The sequence below is a fragment of the Dermacentor andersoni genome, chromosome 7, assembly GCF_023375885.2.
Source record: "Dermacentor andersoni chromosome 7, qqDerAnde1_hic_scaffold, whole genome shotgun sequence".
Classification (NCBI taxonomy): domain Eukaryota; kingdom Metazoa; phylum Arthropoda; class Arachnida; order Ixodida; family Ixodidae; genus Dermacentor; species Dermacentor andersoni.
The window spans coordinates 13,249,875-13,276,932 of record NC_092820.1 but is presented as its reverse complement, the minus strand read 5'-3'; the positions used below and the strand labels follow the sequence as shown (position 1 = coordinate 13,276,932).

At 48.0% G+C, this 27,058-nt stretch overlaps 1 protein-coding gene and 1 pseudogene across 2 annotated transcripts in view; one reads left to right on the top strand and one right to left on the bottom strand.

Annotated features, from left to right (window-relative positions):
- The window catches only part of d4 (double PHD fingers d4), a 196,824-nt gene extending 175,033 nt beyond the window's left edge, over positions 1-21,791 (bottom strand). For both annotated transcript variants that reach the window (XM_050182386.2, XM_055073203.1), the window contains exons 1-2: positions 21,693-21,791; positions 18,506-18,801 (exon numbers count right to left, since the gene is read on the bottom strand). In XM_050182386.2, the coding sequence (XP_050038343.1) occupies positions 18,506-18,801; positions 21,693-21,745 (349 nt within the window). In that variant the 5' untranslated portion in view covers positions 21,746-21,791. The remainder of the gene's footprint in view (positions 1-18,505; positions 18,802-21,692) is intronic.
- LOC126535714 (U2 spliceosomal RNA) lies at positions 20,222-20,401 on the top strand (annotated as a pseudogene).
- Positions 21,792-27,058: the final 5,267 nt, after the last annotated feature.

Here is a 27,058-nt window from a genome sequence, read left to right as displayed (position 1 = left end):
ATACTCAGGACAATCGGGACTTCTCAAGGACTTCATCCACGACGTTCATCTTCGAGCTTCAATGCAACTAGTCTCGGCGGAACTGCGTCCTCAACCTCGGGTTCTCCTTGAGCGAGTCTGCGCTGCAAACGGTATTTCGCCGCTGGAAAACAAAGTTCAGTCAGTTGTTGAGGCACCGCAGCCAACTGACAAGAAGTTGCTGCATTCATTTCTTGGTGTCACGCGATACTACGCTAAACTGATCCTGCAGTACGATGAATTGGTAGAGCCGTTTAGGAAACTGCTAAAGCGAGGACAACCCTTTGTCTGGGATCAGGATACCGAGTATAGCTTCCAGACTATTAAGGAGGTAATTGCATGTGAATTCGGCTCTTACGCTAAAAGTGTTAAGACGTACGTGGACCGTCGTCGTGCATCAAAATGCCCTCAATTTCGTCCAGGAGATCTTGTCCGAGTACGCAACTTGAGAAAGTCCGATCCTAAATACTCAGGACCATTTAAGATTTACCGTAGGGTAGGTCGCAATACTTTCACGCTTGAAAATGGCAAACGATGGAATGCATCCAAACTCGTGAAATGCCCTGCACTACAGCATTTTCTTGGAAAATTCACTGAAAAGAGTCACTCCAGTAACTACCCGTCCCTTGACGATTGTCTCCCACCTTTTCTTCCAGTTACTACTGGTATAGGGGATACATTACGTTTCTTGTAGCGTAATCGTGCAGTACGCACATCATTACTACGGTGCTGACCGCCATACTAATTGGTCTTTCATGCCAAAAAGTTTTAACATTAAAAGTCGTTACCATTCTTACGGGGGACTATGGAGTGTAAAGTGCTTTTACGCACAATGCCAAATCCACGACAGCCACAGAGACTGTCTCGAGTCAGGCTCAGGGCGAATGAGCCACTCATCAGTGCTGTCCCAGGGGGCACACAGATGTTTGTACTATCTACTTTTGTACTTTGTGAATTTTTTTCATTTGTTATCGGTGTGTGCAAGGCTGCATCTCGTCCTCCCAAGACGGGTACTGAAACTGCAGAACTGGAGTGCAATAATTCATATTCAGTTTTCATGTTGTGCGTTTTTTTAAATGGGGAAGCCAAAGATACCAATTTCTATTGTGTAAAGATGTCATCACTATCATGTATGTTACAGTGCTAACATGTCTCTTTGACTCGTGACTTACTTTTGTTGCGAGGAGAGTGAGTAGAGCATTTTTCCTTTCAAGGGAGAGGTGATGTGGTATCCTGTGTTAACTTCTGGTTTCGGTTTTGGGTCTTTACATCAGGGCGCCACTCAGCGCCAAACGCTGTAAGTTGCCTCCTGCTTCCCCTCGGAGAAATAAAAGAGCATTCTTTGTCTGGTCCCCGACTGAAGCAGTCCGGCTCTTTCTTGCAGCGCTGCGCGCCCCGGCCGTTTAGGCCTCATGCCATAACCCTTTCGTCCGGCCGCCCGGTCGAAGCTTTTTCATCCGAGTTTCGGCATGACGCGAGTCCTCGCTTGCACGATGCCACAACGCTCTCTGGCACAGCGTCGAAATGATGTTGATGTTGATGTGCCTTCACGCGCAAATGCACAGGGCAGTTAGAGGCCGTTGTTCCGATCTCTGAGGCTTGTTGTTCTGCCAGGCCGCCCAATGGAGACGACGCACCGCCGTGCTTGCGCGACGAAAAGTGGAAACACTATGTTTGAACCGATGCGTACGCAATAAGCTGGTACGGTTTATGTGGATACAAAACACATTATGTTCAATGGCCACTGAGTCGAGGATTTGACTTTAATACTTTTAAAACGAAACTACTGTTTAAGCTGGTACGGATTATCGAGGTTTCACTGTACAAGCAGTGACTGTGCTTTCAGCCACCTATAGTGACCGTACGACCCTCCCTGAGATTCAGGCTTATTTGATTGCACGTAAACGGAACAGCGTGCAAAGGCGCATTCACAATTTCTTCAAGCCTACTGCCGAGCCCGAATAAGTGCGTGGAAATAAAGGATTTTTTTTTCTTAATCTGCTTTTTCGGACATCTGTTTATTCGGACATTTCCGCAGTCCCCGTGAGGTCTGAATAAACGGTCGGCAACTGTACAATTATTACCCCTGAATAACTATGCTGGGCTCAAAATGCTCATTTGATCAGCCACTGTCCAGCTTGACAAAAAAAAAAGCAGTAGTCAATGTGAAATTGACAGCCTCTCTTAGCAGCCTGCACGCCAAAGCACATTAATGTGGTCAGATTCATTATTTTGGTTATCTGGCTCAGGCAAGTAATATAAATAACAGAACAATTATAGAACATCGTTAGCTTAGTGAGGCCCAAAGTACTCATTTGGGTAGCTATTATTATGAGTAGTCGAGGGCACGCTTGAAAGGTACCTTTAGCATCTGCAGTTCAAAGCACAGCCATGTCGTAGCCATTGTTGGTGAAACAGCAGTAGTCAACGCGAAATTTACAGCCACTGTTGGCAGCTTGCATGCTAAAGCATATTCATGTGGTTGCATTGTTTACGTTGGTTATCTGGCTCAGGCAAGTAATGCGAATAAGAGAACAATTATCAAACATCAATAGCTTAGTGAGGCCCAGAAAACTCATCTGGGCAGCCACCGTCGAGCTTGATGGGCTTGGCGAAATAGTAGTAGGGTGCAAGCTTGAAGGGCACAGTTTGCAGTCCGCACTTCAAATCGCAGTCATGCCATAGCCATTGTTTAATTTGTTTATCTGACTGGGCAAATAACACAAATGCAAGCAAAATTATTCACCCTGAATAGCTCTGCTAGCATTGCACTAAAAAAATTTTGTGTAAAGTTGAATGTGTTTTACTGAGGCAATATTTTAATTCACAAGCCATCCGCATAGCGACCGCCGGATTCACCAATCAATGGTGAAAGTTGCAGCTCTCAGTGCACTGGTTTGCTGGGCTCCTTTCACTGAAAAATGTCTTCATAACGATGAAAGCGTCAGACAGGAAATTACACCACACTACACAATGTTATTCGTGTTGAAAATTTGTACCAGCATATGTGATGGGCAGCGAAACCATCTGTTTACTAAGACTGGAAGCGTGAAAAATGCAACATAGAAAGGTGCTGTTTCACAATATGGCATGCTTTCATGTGCATTTCTGGCGAGCTGCCGCATGCACTGATGCATAAACATGAACAGAGGTAAGAGGCAAAGTTACTCTGCAACCCACATGAAGCTTTTAAGAAAATGTGTCTGTAAACCTTTGTTTCATAGCTGGTGGAAATTTGGTTTGTGCATGTTGGTTAATCACATTGAGACAACAACCGGAAAAGCAAGGACAGAAAACACAGCGAGTAGGCAGATTGAGAAGACAAGGTAGACCAGTCAGAAAGGCTTTAATGAGATGGAAGGGGCCAGCCCTGCTTAAAGCCCCTCCATACACGTTTCCACCGACCAAGTTAAGTACCGCCAACCTGCCCTCCTCCTCCACGCTCCTCTCCCACTCACCCCCTTAGCTTCCGGCGTCAAGCGGAACTTAGTAGCTGCAGCTTCCTGTTCCGAGTGGAAGTGACGCTATGTTTTTTAGCGTTGTTTACTTTCGCGTCGCTGGAGAGGCTTTAATTGCACGAGCTGCGGTTGAAACTGTGAATGCGATTCCATCCAGGAACCACCGCCTACTGTAACCAGCGATCTGCTCGTGTTCGCTGCTTCGCGTCAACCTGCGACGGGTTGTGGCACGAGCGACAACGTACAGTGGAATGTAGTGCCTGGGCGCTAGGAGACCACTGCCGTTTTTCGTGCATTTGGAAAACAGTGACCGCAAACTACTACTTCAACGGAATACAACAGCTTGTCCCCTTTGCATTCTTCTTATGGTGACTGCCACAGCTCTGCTAAGCACGCGGGCGCGTCTCACCATCGTCTAACAGCAGTTAAAGCGGATTTTCCCACAGCGCAACTCCAGGAAGCAGAAACGCCGGAACCGGAAATATTTAAACTGGAAATGCCAAAACCGAAAAAAAAAGATTGTCGCTACTTAACAAAGCGGCGGTGGCGCGTGGATGCAGGGGCTTTAGCCCTGCTGTTTACAGGAGCTGGTGCTTTGAATGAGATAGGTTAATGAAAATGTGTAAAAAGAGTTTGCTGAAAGAAAACTTGCAAGAATAAATGCTAATATAAAATAAAAGGACAGAAATAAGAGTAAGCACAAACACGCATGGAAGCAGGCACATATTCACACACAAATGAGAAAACTAAGAAAATCTCAATTATAAAGAGAAAGGGGAAATAAAAAATTAGACAAACACAAGAAAACACATATACATTCACAACATACGCAAGTAGAGGTAATAGGAGTGGTTTCACAAACTGCTGTGCCTACCTAATCATTCTTTTCTTTTTCTTTTTTTTTCACCCCCCTAACCCTGTCTTGGAAATTTTTAATAGCAACATATCACGAGAATCAAAAAGCAGCACGAAGCTGTGTTGTAGGAAAGCATATTGAGTGCTGGCTGCACACATTATGTGTGATTGTGTCGCAGCACACATTCTACAGCTTGCGCGCGCAGTGAGCACTGGTGGAAAGCAATCAATCAACGGTGCTACACAACACTCAAAGACCACCGCTAGAGGCTTGGCTATTTTACTGCCGACAACGATCGTTCCCGCTAAGTTGGCGGAAACAAAACTTTCCGTTGGAGGTTGCTTTCGCAAATGTTTTCTGTTGAGACACTCATAGGTTTGTTTCATGCACGCACGCTTTTCTCATTTCTCCTGAGAATCGTTTTGCGCTATCACTTCACCCTATCCGTCGAAAAACGCAGCAACACAGTACACGAACACACCCGCCACTAACAGTAGGCACCAGACTTTGGCAAACTTTCCTCGTCCTAACTTCACTGTGGAGCAAAACGAAACAGCATCGAACAAACATGCAGGATATTTGTTTGTAGTGGTGTGTTGCCATGGGATCCTGTTTTAAGGCAAAGCGTAGTGCAGCCTCAGCGGTGCTTGCTGCAATGTTTCTTCACCGGATCACGGCTCCAAATAAATGCACGCGGCACAAATGGTGCATCGTAAGCTCGCAGTAATATTTCCAGCAAGATAGACCCTCATAAACAGTCTGGGAATTCACTCTGACGAGGGACTGACGCACACAGCTGACACGACTTGGCCCAGTTCGAAGCGCAGGTGGCCATCTTCTCCGTTGGCAGGGTCACCAGCCCTACGGCTCATGACATCGGTCCAGAGTGCGCGCCCATTGGTGGATGCTCGTGTGCCTTTGAGGAGCAAAGGCCGCTCTTTTTTGTAAAGCTGCACCTGACTGTGGCTACATTCTTGCTATGTAATGCTGGGAGACTCCCGAGCATGTGCAGCAACGTATCTTTCTGCCCAAAATTTGTGAGTATTAAATTTTGTGAAAGGTCTTCTGATATTCAGTATAGGGCTATGTTATTTTTCATTTGATTTGAAATGTAGTATTCCATATTCGCACGCCTTTGCTTTTTTACCATATAACTACAACACAACTTTTGAAATAAACTCGCTCGACTTGTTACGCAGCTTTCCCAACAAGTGAGAGAGCAAGAACGACCTAGCACACAAGCTCTTCTCAGAAAGCTCGCACTGTTCTCAAATAATCGCACTCGCTTATTGATCGCACCCCTGAATTTTGTCGTCGAAATTTGATTTGTTTTATTTCCCGTGTAACGATCGCACCCCGAACTTGCCGCAGCAATATGTCGTGTGCCAAGTCTAGCTAACAATGATCGGGCTTACCATCTCTCGAATGCTATGCGAACGACTCTTCAAGACAAACCAAGCGGTCTGCACGTACCAAACATTCTTAAGTAGATGCCCCATTGCATTACTTTCATCACTTTCTGCACTTTCAAGACAAAAAGAGGTACAACCAAACTTGCCCTTATGTGTAGGCTTTACAGTGGTTGTGGTCAACAACAACAAGAATGGCGCCTTTCGAGTCTTCTTATCTGCACTCGTGAGTACGCAACAAATTGTGAGCGGCAACGACAGTAGCCACATTTACACTGATACATTAGAAGTGTACCCTATTCATACGCTGACGCTTGTAACACAGCTAAGATATTCGCCCACCCTTAGTGGAAACGTGCCGTATTAGGATAGTAGTGAAGACAGATGCCGCAGTTTTCGCAGCATGCCGGCCATGTGTTTCTATGTCACTGGCAGCTAAGCGTGCCCATCTGTTTCTGTCCCCTCAAAGTGGACATGGCGACGTTATTGCCGCAAAATTGCCAATATTAAGGATATTATTCATTACTGATATGGAAGGAACTGTTTCAATGCACGTAACATACGAGAAGAAAAAAATTCGTTTGGCACATTCGGCTTGCTCAGCCGGCCACCATCTTTGTTTTGGTGTCCCGCACTACACACAGCTGCAGCCGCCTATTTGTTAACCTGTTGTCATCCCGCAGCAAATGTAGGATGAAAAAATTTTTTTTTTCTTTTCGCGGGAGATTTAACCCGCTAATGATCGCACCCCTGAATTTGCGTCAATTTTTTTGCCAAAAAAAAAGTGCGATCATTATGCGAGTAAATACGGTAATAAGCGCAGAAGACATCACTAAACAGCAATGAGCAGACCTGGAGCTAAAAGGCCTCATTAAGTATTTAGAAGGGAACACCAACGTTGTCCCTAGGGCATTTAAGCGCGGATTGTCTTCGTTCACGCTTCAAAACAACCTACTCGTGAAGAACTTCTCACCAGTCCGCGTCAATTACTTTCTTATTGTTCCGTCGGCGCTGCGTCCAGAAGTACTGCACGCCCTACATGACAATCCGACTGCTGGGCACCTCGGTTTTTCCCGGACGCTATCGAGGATACAGGAAAGGTATTACTGGCCGCGTCTGACCACCGATGTCGCCCGTTACGTGAAGACTTGCTCAGACTGTCAGCGACGCAAGACACCACCAAGGCCAGCAGGACTACTACAGCCAATCGAACCTCCTTGCCGACTATTTCAGCAGATCGGGATAAATTTTTTGGGACCGTTTCTGATGTCAACATCCAGAAATAAGTGGATCATCGTAGCGACAGACTATCTCACCCGCTTCATTGAAACTAAAGCTCTGCCGAAAGGTAGCGCAGCCGAAGTGGCGAAATTCTTCATCGAGAACATCCTGCTGCGACTTGGGGCACCAGAAGTCCTGATCACTGACAGAGGACAGGCCTTTACAGTGAAGCTCATCTAAGCCATTCTGTTGAACAGTCAGACAAGGCACAGGAATACAACTTCCAACCACTCACAGACAAATGGTCTTACGGAGCACCTGAATAAGACCCTCACCGACATGCTAGCAATGTACGTCGACGTCAAACACAAGACTTGGGATGCCGTCCTGCCGTATGTAACCTTTGCTTACAACATGGCAGTGCAAGAAACAACACAGATCACGCCGTTCAAGCTGGTTTACGGCAGGAACCCGATGACGACTCTTTACGCCATGCTGCCACGTATCACCAATGAAGAGAATCTTGACGTCGCTACCTACCTCCAGTGCGCTGAAGAAGCCTGACAGCTCGCCCGCCTGCGGATCATGAACCAGCAGCGCACCAACACCGACACTACAACCTCCGACGACGCTATGTCGAGTACCGGCCTGGCGACCGTGTTTGGCCTTGGACCCCGATACGCCGACGAGGATTCAGTGAGGAACTATTGCGACGCTATTTCGGACCCTAGAAGATCATCCGACGTATTGGCGTACTGGACTTTGAGGTTAGGTTAGAACTGGTTATGAGGTTAAAGCTAGTTTCGTTAATCACAGTTTTGCTGGCTTTTTCACCGTCACTACTATGTGACAATATTAACGCCATGCCACTATGACTTCATTTTAAATGTTCCCGTGCGAACTCGATGACGTAACACACATTCTCCGCTCCCTGGTACGCAGTCGCATAGTCAGATAGACATTGGCGCCTGTAATGTCATGGCTGCCATGACGTGTTTTTGGTTGTTGCGGTAGTTTCTGACATGAAGAACTATGGACTTCGAGATTCTCTAGAGAGGCAATCGTCGCTGGGGTGATATTAGGACACCACCTATTGCTTCCGTCCTTCGAAGGACGCAAAGGCATTGCCTATAAGATTGGTTAATTCCTGTTACTCGAAGGTAGCTGCTTGGGCCTGTTCAATTATCCGTCAATGACAGTCCCGAACTGCCTGAGACGTTGATTTCAGCGAATGTTGCATATGCATCTCGGGCAGTCCTGGGGAGCCCAGGGTGACAAGCCGAAGAGACCCACCGAACATGTGGTGGCCATGATATATTTTCAGCTCCTGAATTTGCTTCTGGAGCTTGCAAGACACACAAGCATTGCCTTGAAGATCTGACGCTTTGAGGGGGCCATCAGGGGGAGTGTGATTCAGCCACTACCTATACCAATTACCACCTGCAAAAGGAGCCATAAGGTAGCCAAGTCCCTAAACATGATTTTCGGTCGCCAGGAGCTTCTAAAGATAGCCAATTTGGTGAGAAATCGCCAAATCTGTTAACCCTGCCTACAGTGATGACGGCAAGTGACTATGCCTTGTTTCTTTTTCTCGTCTGCTAGCCAGAAAACATCGAAAACATTGCCCAGCGAAAATCCACTCGGCCAGAGAAAAACGAACGCATATCAAAGTGCGCCGCGCAATGGTCGGGGCAACACGAGAAAGATGCATGCGCTCAGGCGAGCTCCGGCAGCCCGCGGGTAATGAGAAAAAAAAATTAAGAGGCTCAAGTGTCCTCGCGAATAAAAGTCAAAATAGAAAAATAAATAAGAATGTAGTTTGCTCGCTTTAGTGTCTTGCCATGGTTGCTTTGGCACAGGTGAAAAAAAAATGTTGATAGTATTTTCTTTGACATGACGGCAAAAACGAACCACCACGCTTTGTCTCATTGAACCTTGCTGCATGCTTTGTCAACTTGTTTGACAGTGTGTTGATTTGGCTTGTCTCGTTGTATGGTCCGATGTATTACTCAGTAAAGTCAATACACCTTTGGCGTCAAATGTTTAGAACAACATTAAACCCATAAAGTTCCGGAATTGAAAATCTAAAGCACAACTTTGGAAACGTCAATGCAGCTTTCACATCAAAAGTTTATGAGAACTTTATACCCATAAAGTGTCAGAATTAAAATCCATGCACTCCATAGATTACGCGGCCTCCACAAGATGCCACGGTAAGCTCGCTTGCCATCGAAATGCCCTTGGAAACTTTGTGCTCGCATGGAGCTCCTTGCGTTATGTGACTCCCGGTACATGGGCGTTGCCACGAAATCCAGCCCGATTTCGCAATGTTCACGCTGAAATGTCTTTTCAGCGTGAACATTGCGAAATCGGGCGGACGAAGGTAGTACTACTGGCAGCACCGGGGGTTGTTTTGGTCGGCGGTGCATAACAGCACGAAAAAAAATTTGGGGGGGAGGGGCTGGAGCCCCATAAGCCCTGGCCAAGTCCCTGCATACAAACACTTATGCAGGTTATGCACCGGTATATCTTCTGAAATGACCCTCCTGTGCCTTTTATTTCATGTAAACATTGGTGCCATTGTAATAAATTGGTTTATTTGGAGCCAGTTCATCCAATTTGCATTGCAATTTTATTCGTCCTATGCTGCTGTATCAAGCGTCAACGATGAAGCCAATGAGAAAAAAACAGAGGACCATATTATGTAAACTATAGAAAACATAGGAGATACCCTGCCAGAGCGAGTGGGGTGCCCCCATAACCACAGCAGCGGATGTCCAAGTCATCCGTTATGCGGAACGACAAGCACCATATTGACGCCTCGCAAGCTTCATTGCATTTTGAATTTGCATGCACCTTTCTGAATAACCATAACTTATTCAGACGTCACCTATCGTTCTTAAATCATAATTATGAGGGAAGTACTAAAATTTCTTCAACTTGCATGCAGCTGACACATGCTGATTGCATGTGTCAGGCACTCTATACCTGCTAAAGTCAAGCTTATCATTTTCAATTCATTAGTGTCTTTGCATCTTCGATACTGCAGCCTTGTGTGGTCCAAAGCCAGTATCAACAACCTGACAACCTGACAGTTACGCGCGCTGTTCGCGCCTCACCATCTTCTGTCGCACATCCTCTTTATCGGTGTCGCTTCGGCCACACGTCGAGACAAGCCTCGGAAAGGTGCATTGCTTTCTGGCCGTTTTACGGCCGCTTTTACGCGCCAGCGGGCGGCCTTGCTAAGCCTAATGCATGGCCATGACTGCGTTGATGACCGAGCCCGGGTCATCGAAGCTACCTCTATCTGACGACCATGAACAACGCCAGGGACAATCAGCTTTGATGACGCCTGCCCAAGACTGGGGCCAGGAAGCGGCTACGCCACGTCCCGAAGGCGTTCCAGAAGCGTCTACCACAGAACGCTCTGCTGGGATGCATGAAGAACGCTGTGGGCATGCTACCGCTGACCAACAACATAGACGCGAACGCCAAAGACGAAAGAACAATAGGGAACCGAACGAACGCAGCCGCAGCCGCCACCGTCGTGATAGAGACCGCTCTGCAAGTCTGTCAACGACGGCCAGTGCGGTATCGAAACGAACGCGGCACGACTCTTTCACGTCATTCACCTACGAAGACGCGTCCACCCCTTCCAGTGACGAAGACGACATGCAAACACAAGCACCACTGACATCCTCAAGCCTACAGTCTGATGTGACAATGCCACGTCAAGCAGAGACTGCATTGCACGCGTCTCAAGAACTGTTTTCTTACGCAAACTCAACTGAGAAGCTAGAGACAATTTGAGACGCCGGAGCCCTCTCCCAGGACGCGTTTGAAGATTACGGTGACGAAGGAGTGTGGAAAGTGCAACGCCGTAAGCACAACCAAACGTGGCCCGAGAAGGAAACACCGCCAGAAACTTTTGTGCTAGTCGTGAAACCACGGGTAAACGTGGCGCTCACGACTGTACCAGGCAAGGACCTCCACCGCAACTTCGTGATGGCCACACCCGCTGCCGTCAACACCAAGCCTCTGACGTACACGTTGCAACCAGCATCTAACACCATACGATTGCTCGTTCACGACAAGAGGCAAGCAGACGGGCTTCTCAAACTTTCACACCTAGACGTGAACCACGGACAGATACCAGTACAAGTGTATCAGGCACCCGGACGAGACATGTTTCGAGGTGTTATATACAACGTTGACTGCAATGAAACAAAGGCTGAACTCCGGGCAGCCTTGACCTGTGAGCACCGACGTATCCTTGACGCGCGCCCAATGGGAAAGCGTGGGGCATGTCTACTGACTTTTGAAGGACGCCACCCTCCTAACAGAGTCGTGTATTACGGCCACATCACCCGAGTTTCAATTTACGAACCTAAAAGCATCGTGTGTAATCGTCATCGCTTTGGTCACAAGAAGGATGTCTGCCCGCACGAAGCGGTATGTCCTACATGCGGCAAGACACACGAAGGTAGTACTACTGGCAATGAATGCAAACAGACGACGCCCAGATGCCGCAACTGTGAAGAAGAAGGTCACACGGCGACTGACCCGAAGTGTCCAGCTAAACTGAAGTCCGACGCAAAAATTGCTAAGAAACTCCGCTCAAGGCCCCGCTCTCGTCGTAGAAGGCACGGCGCACACCGATCGAGAAGCCGCACTAGAACTGTCCAGTGCCATGACGTCAAATTGACGCAGCAGCTACTTGAAAGTGAAAACATCTCAATGCAGCTACGTACCATAAAGGAAGCAGTGAACGAGATTGTTTCAAAGAACTGCGCACAACCAACAACGGGAGGAAACGGCTGCAACCTCAACTACGCAGCAGCGCTCAAGCGAACTCAACCAAGTGGAGACAAACCGGCGAACTCTTTACCTTATACCACACCTATGCTGCCTTCACCATCGCAGCTGGTTGATACATCGCAAGACAGTGTAGAAGCTGAGATTGCAGAACTCGCACGACAGAACGTCGAACTGCGGCGGAAACTAGAAGAGAACGAAAAAAGGCATGCAGCACTGCTCGAACGTGTTCGTGCCAAGTGATAGCAGCAGCCATGCAATCCGCAGGAGCTCACTAAAACGCAAGAAAGAACCTCTACTACCACACAGCAGACAGACCTGGCTCTGCTGGTACAACAACTTTCGCACCCTCTCCTCCAAGCGCAGGAGAAGCACTTCCAACGACAATATGGCTTGCTCCAACAGCTCTTCGCCTCACGTCAATAGCCACCCGGCTTCGCGTACAGCCCTCGACAGTCCCACTCCACACGTTTTACAGTGGAACTGCCGAGGGCTCGGCACTTGTGCGACAGAACTGAACCTCTTGTTTGACTGTGTCGGACGCCCCCTTGCGCTTTTACTTCAAGAAACTAATGGCACAGATCGGACACTACGACAGTTCAATGGTTATTACCAACCGTCAATAGAGCATAGAAACAGGAAACGACACCGAAACCCGCAGCACAATGGTATCGCCAGTGCAGCCGAAGAATTTGTAATACGGGGACAAGCGGCTGTCTTTGTCCGCACAGACATTCCGCAAACGCAGATTGACACTTCTCAGTACTCGACCGCCGTGCAGGAGGTGGTGGCTGTCCGTTGCAAGATTGCAAAGCGAAATGCATTGCTGGTATCGGTATACATGCGCCCTGAAGTTAGCTCCCGTACACGCGGTTCATTCACGTGGATTCACGCTTTGCGGAGACGTTACCCAAACGACGACTTCCTGATAGGCGGCGATTTCAACGCCAAGCATCCGCAGTGGGGCTATGACTATCACACGCCCCGCGGAATGGCACTCGCAGATGCCACGGAGTCAGCTGACTTAGTGCTCGCAAATGACACCGACTACCCCACCCGCGCCGCCCTGCATAGTGGACAACGTAACACGACCCCAGACCTGACGTTATCCACACCAGCCTACGTGAAAGACTGGCGATGCGATCCGGACACCTGGGGCAGCGACCACTATCCACTGTGGATTACTTTGAACGTGGGACGAAAGCGTGCGGCCGGGCGCACTGTGCACACGATCAGATGGGATGCCTACAGAAGAGCATTTGCGGAGCAACCCAAGACTTCATTCGTACGGGAGCGGGCGTCACGCGCCCTGCGCAAGGCCACTACTGAGACTGAGGTGAGAGCTGATGCTCCGGCGCCGGACATACGTATGCTAAACCTTTGGGATGCGCGCAAGCGAGCACAGTTGACGTACAAAGCCAATGGCCGACGACATCGCGACCGTGTGCGACTTCGACGTCGCACTGCCATCGCTAGAAGATATGCCAAGCGCCTGTATCGGGAACGTTGGAGCTAGCACTGCTCATCATTCAACGAAAGAACTGGCCTCCACAAGGTGTGGCACACGTTCAAGGCTATGACAGGTCAGCGTAAAACACGCAGTGCTATTTCAAATGTCTTGCTCAAAACTAGCCAGTCAGTCAGCCAACTCCAAGATGATGCCACGAACACGTTTTTTCCCCAACCGGCGACGCCCCCGAACGTCGACATTTACCGGAAAACGCCGCCAGTGACCGATGAGGGCATCCAGGCCCCATTCTCACTCTTCGAGCTCGAACAGGCACTTTCTTCCATCAACGTGCGCAGCGCGCCAGGCTATGACGGTGTGACGTGGGCGGCTCTGAGGAATCTGGAAGAATACGCAAAAAAGCAACTTCTCGAGGAGATTAACGAAGTGTGGATCAATGATGAAATCCCAGTAGGATGGAAGCATTCGATAGTCACACCCATACCGAAACCAAACAAATAGCCAGATGTACTGTCGAACATGCGCCCTGTATCTCTCACACTTACTACGTGTAAGCTGGCGGAGCAAATGGCCTTGACACGCATATCTCACTTTCTAGAAACAGAGGGTCGCTTTCATCCAGCCCAGACAGGGTTTAGACCAAACCTTGGCACTCATGACAGCCTCCTACTTGTGAGGGAAGGTGTACTGCGTCGAAAGACAGTCGGTCGCGCAAAGCGACACCCGAGCGTCCTGGTGGCGGTGGACCTCCGTAAAGCTTTTGACACTGTGACGCATGAGGCAATCATAGAGGCAGCTGAGAGGCACGGAATCACGGGCCGCCCCCTCAACTTTGTGCGTTCCTTCCTTCAAGATCGCACTTTTTCCATACGGATCGACGGAGACATCGGGAAGGTTTACCCAAACATAGTGGGAGTCCCACAAGGCTCTATACTATCACCCCTCCTATTTAATTTGACTATGATAGGCCTGGCTGAGCGACTGGAGGCTATTTCCGAACTGGGCTTCACAATTTACGCGGATGACATCACGTTATGGACTGCATCACGACCAATTGATGAGCAGCAGGAGACCCTGCAAGCGGCACTTGACGTTATTGACGACTACCTGCCACAAACTGGCATGCGGCCATCTCCAGAGAAGACAACCTATGTGGTGATCCGAGGTTCAACGCAGGACGAAGCAGCCCTCACGCTCACTCTCGCAGGCAAAACGCTGCAGCGAGCAGAAAAATCAGTGCGCGTTCTCGGGATACCTATTGACCGCACAGGCACAGCGGATGCGTGGCTCGCAGACCTTCGTCGGACATGGCTCAACACTCTGCACCTCATAATACGAATCTGTTCCCGCATGGGCGGTGCTGGTACCGACGTATGCCGAAAGCTTGTTAGTGCTTTGCTGACATCCCGAGCGATATACGGAGCGCGCTGTTATGACCTGCTTGCTCGGCACTGGACACAGCTAGAGGTACTCCACAGATCAGCTCTCCGTGTTATCACAGGGCTCCCGAAACACACACGTGTCGAGGAGCTACATCGCTATGCGAAGTTGCCTACCCTCCGTGCAACCATCGAAGCATCGAAGGCAGGACACGAGGAACGCCTGAAGCACACCAGACAAGGCAGGACTCTACTGGCCTACATGGGAAAGGATATATCAACTTTGCCACAACTGCCATCCGACATCTCACCGTGGGATGACATTGCTGTCGTTGACACTACACCAACGCCCCGAAACATGGGTGCCCAACATGCGCACCGCCGGGCAGCATTCGCTGCGCGTCATGTGCAGACATTGGCAGACGCACCGCCAAGCCATAAACAAGTGTACACTGACGCAGCTTTCGACCCTCGCACCAACGAGGGAGCAGTCGCCTACCACGTAGTGGGTTCTTGTGAGACACATTCTACCTTTACAACTGCTGATGCTGACGACCCAACGGAACTTGAACTCTGCGCAATAGTCTGGGCATTAGATAGCGTTTCAAGCACCACGCAAGCAAAACACATCGATATATACACCGACTCTCAGTATGCGCTGCATGCCTGCAAGTCGCGCCACACATCATCATCGGAAGTACTCCTCGTCAAGCAGGCCTTCAGGCGTGCGGAAGCCCACGGGGTCACTGCAACACTTCATTGGATCCCTGGTCACCAGGGCATCGAGGGAAATGAGAGAGCCCACGAGGCGGCGCGCGCCCTTCTTTCCAACCGCGTCGTCTCCCGGGATCCTTCAGAAGCCCTCACAACCAGCACAAGCAACACGACAAATGGAGCCCCGTATGACCCAGACAGAGCTCTGAGAGCAGCAGCCAACCGACGCAAGAGGGAACTCCGTGCGAGTGTGCCCTCAGACCCAGACCCACTTCCAGCGGGTCTTCCCAGGTCGGGGCAGGTGCTGCTGCATAGGCTCCGTTCCGGCTTCGTCCTCACACCGGATGTGCTGGAACGGTGGCGACAGTACCGGCCACACCGGGAAAGACGCCCTTCATCTCCGTCTCCCAACTCCCTTCCATCGCAGGAACCCGGCCATCCCACAGCCTCCGCGGACCAAGAAGCGCTCCAGACGCCACACAGGTGCCCTGACTGCGACATGGCCACGCGGCCATCCGCAGCCCATCTGTTTTGGGAGTGCCAGCGACACGCTCAACAGCGGGACCACCACCTGAGGGCGGTGCGAGTGTCGTCCTACGAGGAGTGGATTAGACCGGCAACTGGCTCGATGGATTCTGACAGGGCCATTCTGGACTCGCTCTTGGCTTTTGCCAAGGACGCGCAGCTTCTAGGACGGCTCTGAATACGCCTCCCCTCTCCTCTTCCTATTCCCATTATAGGCCTTCGCGCCATCCTTTAATAAATACATTTTGTCATCATCATCCTACTGCCAGCCATTTTATTCAGTCTGAAATTCTTCCTGTTCTTCATTTGTATAACTACAGACTTGCACTATCATAAAGCTCAAACATAAGATATGGTGGTATTACCATTTCTCTATCTCACCTCCAAGAAAAGAACAGTACTAAACACACCAGAAATAAAGAGCCATGGATCATTCCTACTCCCAGGGCAAATTACTGCAAGCATTTGATATATTACATGCTATGTATGCTGTGTATAACTTAAGATATATATATATATATATATATATATATATATATATATATATATATATATACAGTCGAACCTCGATATATCGAACAGCGCGGTGATCGCAAAATAGTTCGATATAGCCGGAATTCGGTATATAAAATCACGTAGAAAACGCGTCAAAAACTAGCGCAAATCAATCAATAAACCAATCGTGGCGCAATGGATACTCACATGAAGCTTCAAACAAAGTATTTATTTTGTTCGCTGAAAGTACTGAAGCAGCATAGCCTGCTTCATATTGGCAACCGCGTGCTTGACCACGGCGTCCTCAACATAGTCCAAACGGTCCACAAGGGACAGTCCAGTGCCTTCTATTGTGCCGCAGTAGCGGCGTACAACGGCCAAGGCAGCTACAGCCTCAGTTGCAGTCGGGAGCGGGGCAACGTCAGCGCTTGCTGGATCAGCCTCGGCAGCGTCTTCGTTTGGCCGCTCAGCAGTCACTTCTGCCGCGATATCCACGTCTGTTAACTCCGCCACTGTTCCGGTGCTGTCGTCACCGCCAACGAAGTCCGCATTGCACATGATGTGTGGCTCAGCACCGACAAAGCACTCCAACTGGCTCCCCGGCCGCCTCGATCACGCGCGCACGGCGGGGGCAAGCCTCGCCGTGCGCGCGTGATCGAGGCGGCCGTGCTGGCTCCAAGCCGCCGCGTGTGTACGCCGCTACGTTCAAATGGCGCCCTCGGCGACCGATGTGGGCAGCTGTCATACGCAGCAGTCTGGTACGCCGATCGCACCGCCGCTATCTTCGAGAGTGTTGCGGGAAAGCTCGCCTCCTGTCAACAGAGCGCACTTGGTCTGGGGCGGCGGAGTTCGATATATCCATTTTACATCCGGCCCCGTTCGAAATAAAGAATTAAAAATGCATGCGATTTTCCATGTGATATAGAAATTGTTCGATATACGCAATAATTCGATATATCCGTGTTCGATATATCGAGGTTTGACTGTATTACCGTTTCTCTCGCTGACCTCCAAGAAAAAAACAGCATTAAACACACCAGACATAAAGAGCCATGGATCAATCCTACTCCCAGGGCAAATTACTGCAAGCATTTGATATATTACACACAATATAATTTATTAAACAACATGTAGAAGTTAAATATTCATCTTATTAAAAGCTCTGTATCCATTATCAAAAATATTTTTTTTGCATCAGCTACATTTTGAATGATTCTGCAGTGTTTTTTTCATGATACTTTATCAATTTGAACAATTAAACTAAATTTTCGTCACTACTGTATGTTGCTATTACTCATCATTGCTTATCACCAAGCAATTTCTTTTGTTTTGCTGCTGCTGTATACATTATGATTATGCATGCTGTGTGTTATTGTTTTCCATTAAGATAAAGAAAGATAAAGCAGCAGATGTGCAGACATTCCTACAGGCCTTTTTTTCTGCTCAACTTACCGCGGTCATCTTCAACAGATCTGTATTCTCTTTCACTGTAATTTTATGCAATACATGTATCATGCATAGCATATACTTCGGTTTGTCGAGTACACTGATGTATGTCATGTTTCTGGCATTGCCACCATGTAAAAGGAAGTCGCAACCTCTTGTCAAGCTATTGTGGCTTATAGCCCTGGCCTCCCCTCTGCCAAAGAAAAATAAACTTGATTGACTGATATTAATCAAAATGTTATTCTTCATTAGCCAACCAACATTTTTTTGTTACCCATGCAATTACCATTAAAATCCAGGTGCCACTAGCATTGCCTGCAAATTTCGGCCCCGTTGGCTCAATGGGAATGTCCCACGGTTGCCTGTATCTAATGCACATTATCTTTAGTAAATTTTTTTAGAAGTATGGATTGGAATTACATAAATACGATAAAAGTGGCGTGCAAATCCCAGCACAGGCAAAGGCTCCCTCTGAGTAAATGAAACCAATCTCGAAGGCTATGCGTTTACCGGCTCCTTATCGCAAAAGCGACAGCAAGAGCCAGTCATGTTTTGGACACCACCCGTTGCTTGCCTGACCCACTTCACTGCCACAACAAGCAAGAAATGGTGCCAACGCAGAGCTGCCCTACATGTCGTTGCCAGCGCCACCTGCGAGTGACAGTCGCCCACCCAATGTGCCCATTCCAACGAGGCCTCACCTGCGTCCCCGTAGTCCGGCGGCTGCTCGCGCAGTCGCGTGGCCCCCAGGTACCGGTCATTCATCAGGTACTGGCGACGGCGCTTGCGCCATCGCCGTGCTGGATATGAGTAGAGCTGGCCCTCGGCATGGCCCGGCATTCGCTGCCAGCGGGCCATCCACAGGGCGCAGTCACTCTGCGCCACACCCGTCTGGGCGTCCAGAAAAGGCAGCCGCAGGCGCCGCTCGACCACCAGGCGTGTGTTGCACATCGACGAACTCTCCGTCGCATCCTTGTACGCTGGCTCACTCAGGAAGCTGCGCAACATGTGGCCCACAAGAGAATGAGCGTGGAGGACCGGAGCATCGTTATGCTCTGTGCCCGGTCAACTTTGTTCTTGCCGAGCTGTGCCTCCCGACGAGCACAGCAATTGTTTAACAGTTTGCTTCACAGTACGCATGCGCAGGACTGGTGTGGGCAGGCAATAGCAGTGCAGAGTTGGCAGGGCACCACACATACATTGTGTCGTCTGCTAAGCCCTTAGAACCTCAACATTTCAACATGGTAGCAACGATATACAGATTTCTACATGCACAAACAAAAAAAGGAACAAATAAATGTGTGCTTTTATTTTAGTGCAACCATTCAAAGTACATACACACGACTACAAACTGGATGAACTGGCACAACTAACTTAGTACTACTTATACTTACGTTAAAAACAAAGCACAAACCAACGTGAACAAAAAATGTTTTAATTCACCTAAGGTCTTAATGGTTCTCTAATGTGAGAAGCCAATGAATACAAATATTTGGGAGTAGCCACTGCAGCATCTCAGTACAAGCATGACGATGATACTTGCACATCTTCTACATGCAAGCCTTGCGTTTTTAAGGCAAGTTAATGTAGGCACCTCCCAAGCTCAAACTTGTTGCGTTACGCACTTTATAATTTGATCAAAACTAGAATGTGGAAGCCTTGCACGGTATTCAATTAGCATGATGTGTAAACATAAATTAGAAAAGGTGCAAAAGCATGCTGTTGATCTTATTTCAGAAGAACTCAGGTCAACTGTTTAATGCAGACAACAGGCTAGTTGGTGAACTTCTGCTTTTGCATCTTTCATCCTATCTGTTTGTTTCTTCCTGTCCTTCATCTCTTGTTGTGCCAATTGATGTTTCTGGACCTGTCCTTTCCAAATGAGTGCAGTTGGCATTACAACAACAGGTCGTCTGTCCAACGGCCTGTTGCACTGCTCTAACCCTATACAACTTGAGCATAGTAGCCAATGTAAAACACTAGAAAAAGACAAGGACCAAGAAGAAGCATACAGTACCAGGGAATTTAAGCAGGCCTGGCTCCTCTCAGAAATACAAATTTGATGACAGGATCATGACAACCAGAAGTGGCCATGTTGCCAAGCTGGTTCAATTTATCAGTCACACTTGGAATGGTTAAGAAATTCATAAGCCATTCCACTCTGTGAAGGTGGATGACCAGCGAAGCTGTTTACCACATGACAAGGAGGTGATACAGAATTTTTACCAGAGGTAAGAACTCATTTAACATTATCTTTAGATACATTCGTGTGGACGACGAGACCGCCACCCCGAGGAGCCAGAGGAAACTAGACAGGCGTGACATTTCGATTGGACCGCCACCACGGGAGAGCGGAAGGGAAGTAGATACACAGGCGCTTGTAATGCCGACAAAGAGAGGGTGGTACGAACGTAGACATGGCCGACACAGGCCAAAGAGTAGCATCTGTTCTTATCAGCTTAATATCTGCTATGGCTTCTATTTTGATCCAAGATATTAAACTTAATTTTGCAAGTTGGCAGAGTGCTTGAAGCCTGCTTCACCTCCGCCACGAGTTGGCACGGTATTGCACCACCTCCAGGATCAGCCCCCGGTTTTTGCAGAAGCAGAAGAAAAATGCACGGAACGCTAGCCATAAACAGCTTTGCTGTAATATTTCTCTGCATATTATTTTCAAAATGAAAGCTTTGTTGAAGGGACAGCTGTAGGATTGGGCTTGTTGGTGAAACACACGATAGTGGATACCAGCGAGCAAAGCTGGCAAGATATCTGCAAGGCACTTTGTCTCCTCATGTGCATGCCAAAGCCAACACTGTGATCCCTCACACCTGCCATGCATAAAGGCACGTGTGTCCACCGTTGTCCAGAGTGCACATCAAAGTGTGGTAGAGTTGGAAGCAGATGGAGTGGCAACGACTGCTGCATTTAAGCATATAATGTCAGAAAACAATTTCGATTATACACAGGCAATCACTTCAACACTTTGATGGACAGTGGGTCACATGGGTCCCACTTTTCATGGCAATTTCACTGCACTGTATTGGGGAAATTTGACTACTATTACCATGCTCTCTGTGGCTATCTTTCTAGACATTGTTATGACTTATTTTCTTTTAATTCCATATTCATTGCACCAGACTAAAGATACAGGAACACACTAAGCACCCCACCTAGGCAAACATTTGACCATTAAATATACTTTAGGCCACGTTTTCACGAGAGATGTGTGCTTTTAAGATTGTGGTGTGGTTGGACACTTATAAACAATAGATTACCATTGCATTGGCCTTACCCACTTACCACGTCGCTATTTGTATTTGAAACGCACAGCGTTTGAGGCTTTACAAGTGAAGAATCTGTGTTCTGAGAACGGCTGTAAGACGGTACTGGTATAAAGGCACTCAATAGCCAAAAACACCAGCCGTGACTGCACAAAGGGTTCACAGGATGACTTTCGATGGACGAAAGAGGCAAGCCCATTGTTGAACCTAATCCAGTCGTCGAGGAAAATGGCAAAACACGATCGCGGTAGACTACAATAGCAGGCAGCATGCAACACCAGACGAATTAAATATGCATGTTTCGGTCCCTACCCCGCTTTAGCTCTTCCATCCCGCGTTCGCTATTAGAAAAAAAAAGGAAAAACGGGCGATACGTAGACGCGGCTTAATGCTGTGAGACATCTGACACGGAGGGATTACCGAAAAAGGTATTTACTTTCTGGCCTCTCAAATGTGCGAGTGATTCTGGCTCAGCTGAGGCAGTACCGTTAACTAGCCGTTCAGCGCAAAGAGACCCATGCCGAGTTCAATTCCAGGTGTGCGTTAACATTCTGTAGCAACACGAGCCGTTGCGTATTTACGAACAAGAAACTCAGGGTGCACTTACGCTTTTAACCGGTTTAAAGCCACCGGATTGATCTTCAGGGGACCTAGCGCCATCTTTACAGCTCCTCGTATAACGAGTCGTTGCGAGAGAGAAATGTGGGGACTTTCGGCCCTTGAGATTCGTCTTTACCTAGGTACTACCTAGGTACTACCTACTTTACCTAGGGGACATACATCGGGGGAGAACGTTGTTTTCGCCGTTCGTCCCTAGCCGCACGAGACGTTCATTTGAAGGATCGCCAGTTGTTTGTGCGCAGGCGCGAATAAGAGCGGGCGTGAGAGAGAAAATTTTGGGGCTTTTCCTCCTTAAATATATGACTCTACCAACAAACTTAGAGAAGGTAAACTGTACCTTCCACAGTGCTAGGGTGGCTAGAAGGTGAGGTGTGAATACCAGCGGCGCTTTCCTTCGGACGCGCGTGACCTCCTTGCGCACCGATGCCACCAGGGGGAACGTGGCGCTGCTGCTCGCGGCGTGGTATTACGGCGTGGTACTCCCGCGCTGGCCTGCGCCCTCCGCTGTCAGTTGGTCTCGTCGCCTGTTTTGGAGTGTTCCTCCCGACATTCCGTCATTCGAAGGCGAGATGCTGTGGACCACCAAAGTTATGTTGAGCACCGCAGCGACGCACGGCTAGTTTATTACATTGCAGGTTATGTGGCGAGAAGACGTGTTTTGCCCACACATTGTGAAGACTGCGAAGCACCATAAAGGCAATATCCCCAGAGAGCTTCCACCAGAGGCATCCAAAGAGTGGGACCTTGAGGGCCTTTTATATCCCTCAGAATCTTTCTATAAGCTGAACAATGCCCTTGAAAACAAACTCACTCGTTTATTCAGTGTAACACCCGCCGTGGTTGCTCAGTGGATATATGGTGTTGGGCTGCTGAGCACGAGGTCGTGGGATCGAATCCCGGCCACGGCGGCCGCATTTCGATGGGGGCGAAATGTGAAAACACTCGTGTACTTAGATCTAGGTGCACGTTAAAGAACCCCAGGTGGTCAAAATTTTCGGAGCCCTTCACTACGGCGTGCCTCATAATCAGAAAGTGGTTTTGGCACGTAGAACCCCATAATTTTGAATTTAGTGTAACACGCTAGCATGCCAAAGCTGTGGCCGAGATTTTGCAGTCAATTGGTTAAAGATTGGTTGCCTATAGACCATTCTGCTACCCTGACAGCCTCAGTTATACGTTTTATTGCCTCACAAGGATTCACTTTTTGCTTAAAGGTGTCAATCAGCAGAACAGTGTGAAGAAATGGAAAACATTGAAACCTTGTGTGTTCTAAATTTTTTTTGCTCACTTGTAAATAAACGATTTCATGACCAGATCTGTTGCTTCACTGTCTGCAATAATAGTAAATTCCTTATATGAGCGTCAAAATGACATGCTACAGGTCTGCAAGCGCAGACAAAAAGTGGTTAAATACGTCCAGACTTTATCAGGTAGTGTCTGCAGTTTACAGGTCATACGGCACGCATAGGGTGATTGACTGCTGATCCCGAGGACGACGGTCGCATTTTCAGGGAGGCGATATGGGGTCCTATAACGTAAAACTATTCCAATATGTTTCTATTCCAATCTCCTGACGTCAAATTTGCGTAACCACCGACGCAAGCACCGGGCGGTCACCTGCAGGGTTGTCTGTACAGACCAATCAAACACTCTGCTCGTTCATAGGAGGTTACTTTTGTTTGCTTGAAAACTTTTTACCAATTAATAACCGAAGGCTAATGGTGAAAAGGGGTCGAATCATAAATAACAGTTTTTCTTTTTTCTGTCAACTCATGCATAATCAGTGTGTGCACATCATATCAGATGGGGAGCTATCGCAGTTTTCGTGACATCGCGTGACAGACAGGTGAAGTGGGGGTGGTCGAAAAAAGTTTTTGACCAATCGTGGAGGGCTGATAGCAGAATTGGAATAGAAAAGTTTGAAATAGTTTTACGTTATAGTGCCCATGCAAGGTGCCCGTGTGCCGTATGATGTCAGTGCGCGTTAAAGAACCCGGAGTGGTCGAAATTATTTCGAAGCCCCCACTAGCTCCTAACACCCAAGCCAGCTCACGAAATGGGCACAGACAAAACGCGTTTGAATCTCGATACAGTGCGAACTGGGCCCGTAAAATTTCACAGGAGTAATGATTTGGGCTGACATAACATTGTTTTCATGATAAAGATTCATTCTTTGACGCTCGCAGAAAGCGCGCGATACCCGAAACGGGCTCACTTTCACTTCGGTGGTAGAGATGCAGCCGACGCGAGGCTGGCGAGGCGCTCATTTCGGCTGCGTGCTTACCCCGCCTTGGTCAACAGCGCCGCCCCGCGGCATCGGTGCACTGTTGGGTCACGTTTGCGCCGCCGGTATTCACACCTGCCCTTCTAGCCACCCTAACAGTGCTACGGAAATAAGCGTAGCGGTGGCGTCGTGAACTAAAGTATGCGACCACGGGTGGCGCTGTACAACAGGAAAGGGAAGTGAGAAGTTGTGGTGGTTTTAAACGAGATGGGATCCACTTCAATTACAGGCTAGCACGAGAAGTGGGCTGGCGACTTGGGGGTCGCGCTGTTGCTTTTTTAGGGGGCCCGCGGGCGCTCAGGAGGTCAGAGTAGGTAGTAATAAAGAAGGTCCCCTAGGGGAACATCAGAAGAGCATCGCCGTCGATAACAGGAAAAGGAGGAAAACAAGAACAAGAGCTCGCCATGCAATAGGCTACATAAACATGCAGGGCGGCAGAAGAAAGGAAAAGTGGGCAGAGATTGAGGAGCAGTTACATAGAGAACAAATAGGGGTGTATGCGTTTACAGAAACGCACCTTAGAGACTCAGAAGAGCCGCCAGTTATTGAGAATTATGTGTGGGAAGGGTGCAACAGAACTAAGTCGGAAAGAAAGGGAGGGGGAGTCGGAATGCTCATCCATCAGGGAGCCAAATGGAAAAGAGTAAATTCACAATGTCAAGAGCATCTTTGGTTATCAGGTGCAATGAGTGGGAAAGAAACTTGGCTTGGAGTTACGTATTTGTGGACCGGAACAAATTGCACAGAGAAGAATAAAGAGTTAGTGGAATGCATAAGCGCTGATATTAGGGGTTTCGGGAATGGTGCTGAGATAGTCCTATTAGGTGACATGAATGCCCACATACAGGATTTAGATGGCTATACCGACGATAACGGGAAGTCAATGCTAGACCTTTGCGAGCAACATAATCTCGTGATCGTGAATACAGGGCCTAAGTGTGAAGGACAGATCACGTGGGAAGTGGGAAGCCGGCAATCGACCATTGATGACTGTCTGATGACAGAAGGAATTCATGATAAGTTGAGAGAAATGGTCATCGATGAGGAAGGGTTTAGCAGCATAGGGAGTGACCATAAACGCATCATTTTGAAAATGGGATATGTAGTTGGGAAAGAGAGCAACGAAAGCAAAATGGCCAGTCCAAATTTGAACGCTGAACAAATAGCAAATATAGTCACTAGAGTGGAGGAAGAAATTGGCAAGTCGCCAAGTAAGGGGTGGGAATATGGTGAGCTTCTAAGTGTAGTAACGACAGAAATACGGAAAGAGAAACAACATGTTCATTGGAAAGGAAAAGAAGAAACCGAAAAGCTGGTGGAACAAGGAGATACGAGAAGCCATCGCCGAACGACAGAAAGCATCTCGAGAGCACAGGCAGGCAAAGAAGGCGCAGTTGCCACAGCATGAAGTAACCAGTAAATGGGAGATATACCGGGAGAAAAAAGTCTATGGTTCAAATACTGGTGCAAGCAAAATTAAAAGGTGAAAGTGAACGTTGGTTGTCAGAAATACGTGAGAAAAAGAAGGCCGCACCTAGAATATTTTGGAATCACATAAAATTATTAGGCAGGAAGGCAACAACGATACAACAACATATCCTAGACGAAGATGAAAACAGACTGGAAGGAGAAGCAGCAATAAATTACATCCAAAAAGTAACAGCCGAATCTTTCCAAGGCAAGGACAAGGTTGTATTTGAAGAAAAAAAAGAGCATGAAAGAGACCCAAGGAGGAAAGGAGCTAGTGTTTACAAATTTAAACTGGAAGAAAGCGGAAGAGAAAATTCCTAAGCGCACAGCCACAGGGCTAGACGAGGTTCCCGTTAGGCTGATAAATGAACTGGGACCAAAAAAGTAAGGAAGCTCTCGTGAAAGCAGTTGAAAAAACTTTAATAGATAGACGAATACCAGACAGTTGGCGACAAAGTAGAATGAGTTTAATTTATAAAGGTAAGGGGGAGAAAGACAGAATTCACTCGTATAGACCGTTGACCATTACATCGGTAATATACAGGCTAGCAATGCAGGCAATCAAATTAAAGCTTCAAGCATGGGCAGAAAATAATGGCATTTTGGGAGAGCTTCAGAATGGCTTTAGAATAGGTAGGCGTTTGGATGATAACTTGTTTGTTCTTACTCAGTGTATTGAAATATCAAAAGCAGAAAGCAGATCGTTGTATGTGGCCTTTTTGGACATTACAGGAGCATACGACAACGTAGACCGCAGCATTTTGTGGGATATTCTGGAAGGGGAAGGCTTAGGTAACGATTGTATACAGCTTTTGAGAGAGATTTACCTAGAAAATACTGTTTGCGTTGAATGGGAAGGGATGAGGAGCGCGGAGAAAGTTCATATCAACAAGGGACTGAGGCAGGGGTGCCTTTTATCCCCGCTGCTGTTTATGATGTACATGGTGAGGATAGAGAGGGCGCTAGAAGGAAGTAATATCGGGTTTAATCTCTCATACAAACAGGCAGGTACAGTAATAGAGCAGCAACTCCCAGGTTTATTTTATGCGGACGACATTGTGTTGCTCGCAAACAAGCAAAGTGATTTGCAACGTCTGGCTAATATCTGTGGACAGGAAGGCAACAAGTTAGGTTTGAAATTTAGTGTTAGAAAATCAGGTGTTATTGTATTCAATGAAAACAGTGAACAGACAGTGGAGATACAGGGCCAAGAAATACCTCGGGTAACAGAATATAAATACCTTGGTATATGGATAAACGAAGGCAACGGATATATGGAAACACAGGAAAAAACCATAACAGTCAAGGGGAAGAGAAATGCAGCCATAATGAAGCACAGAGCGCTATGGGGATACAATAGGTACGAGGTCCTCCGAGGTATGTGGAAAGGGGTAATGGTTCCAGGACTCACTTTTGGAAATGCGGTTGTTTGCTTTAAATCAGGGGTACAATCAGGACTCGACGGGAACCAAAGGTCAGTGGGTCGCCTCGCATTGGGCGCTCACGGGAAGACTACAAATGAAGCTGTGCAAGGGGATATGGGCTGGACTAGTTTTGAAGTGAGGGAAGCCCGCAGTAAAATTGAGTATGAAGAACGG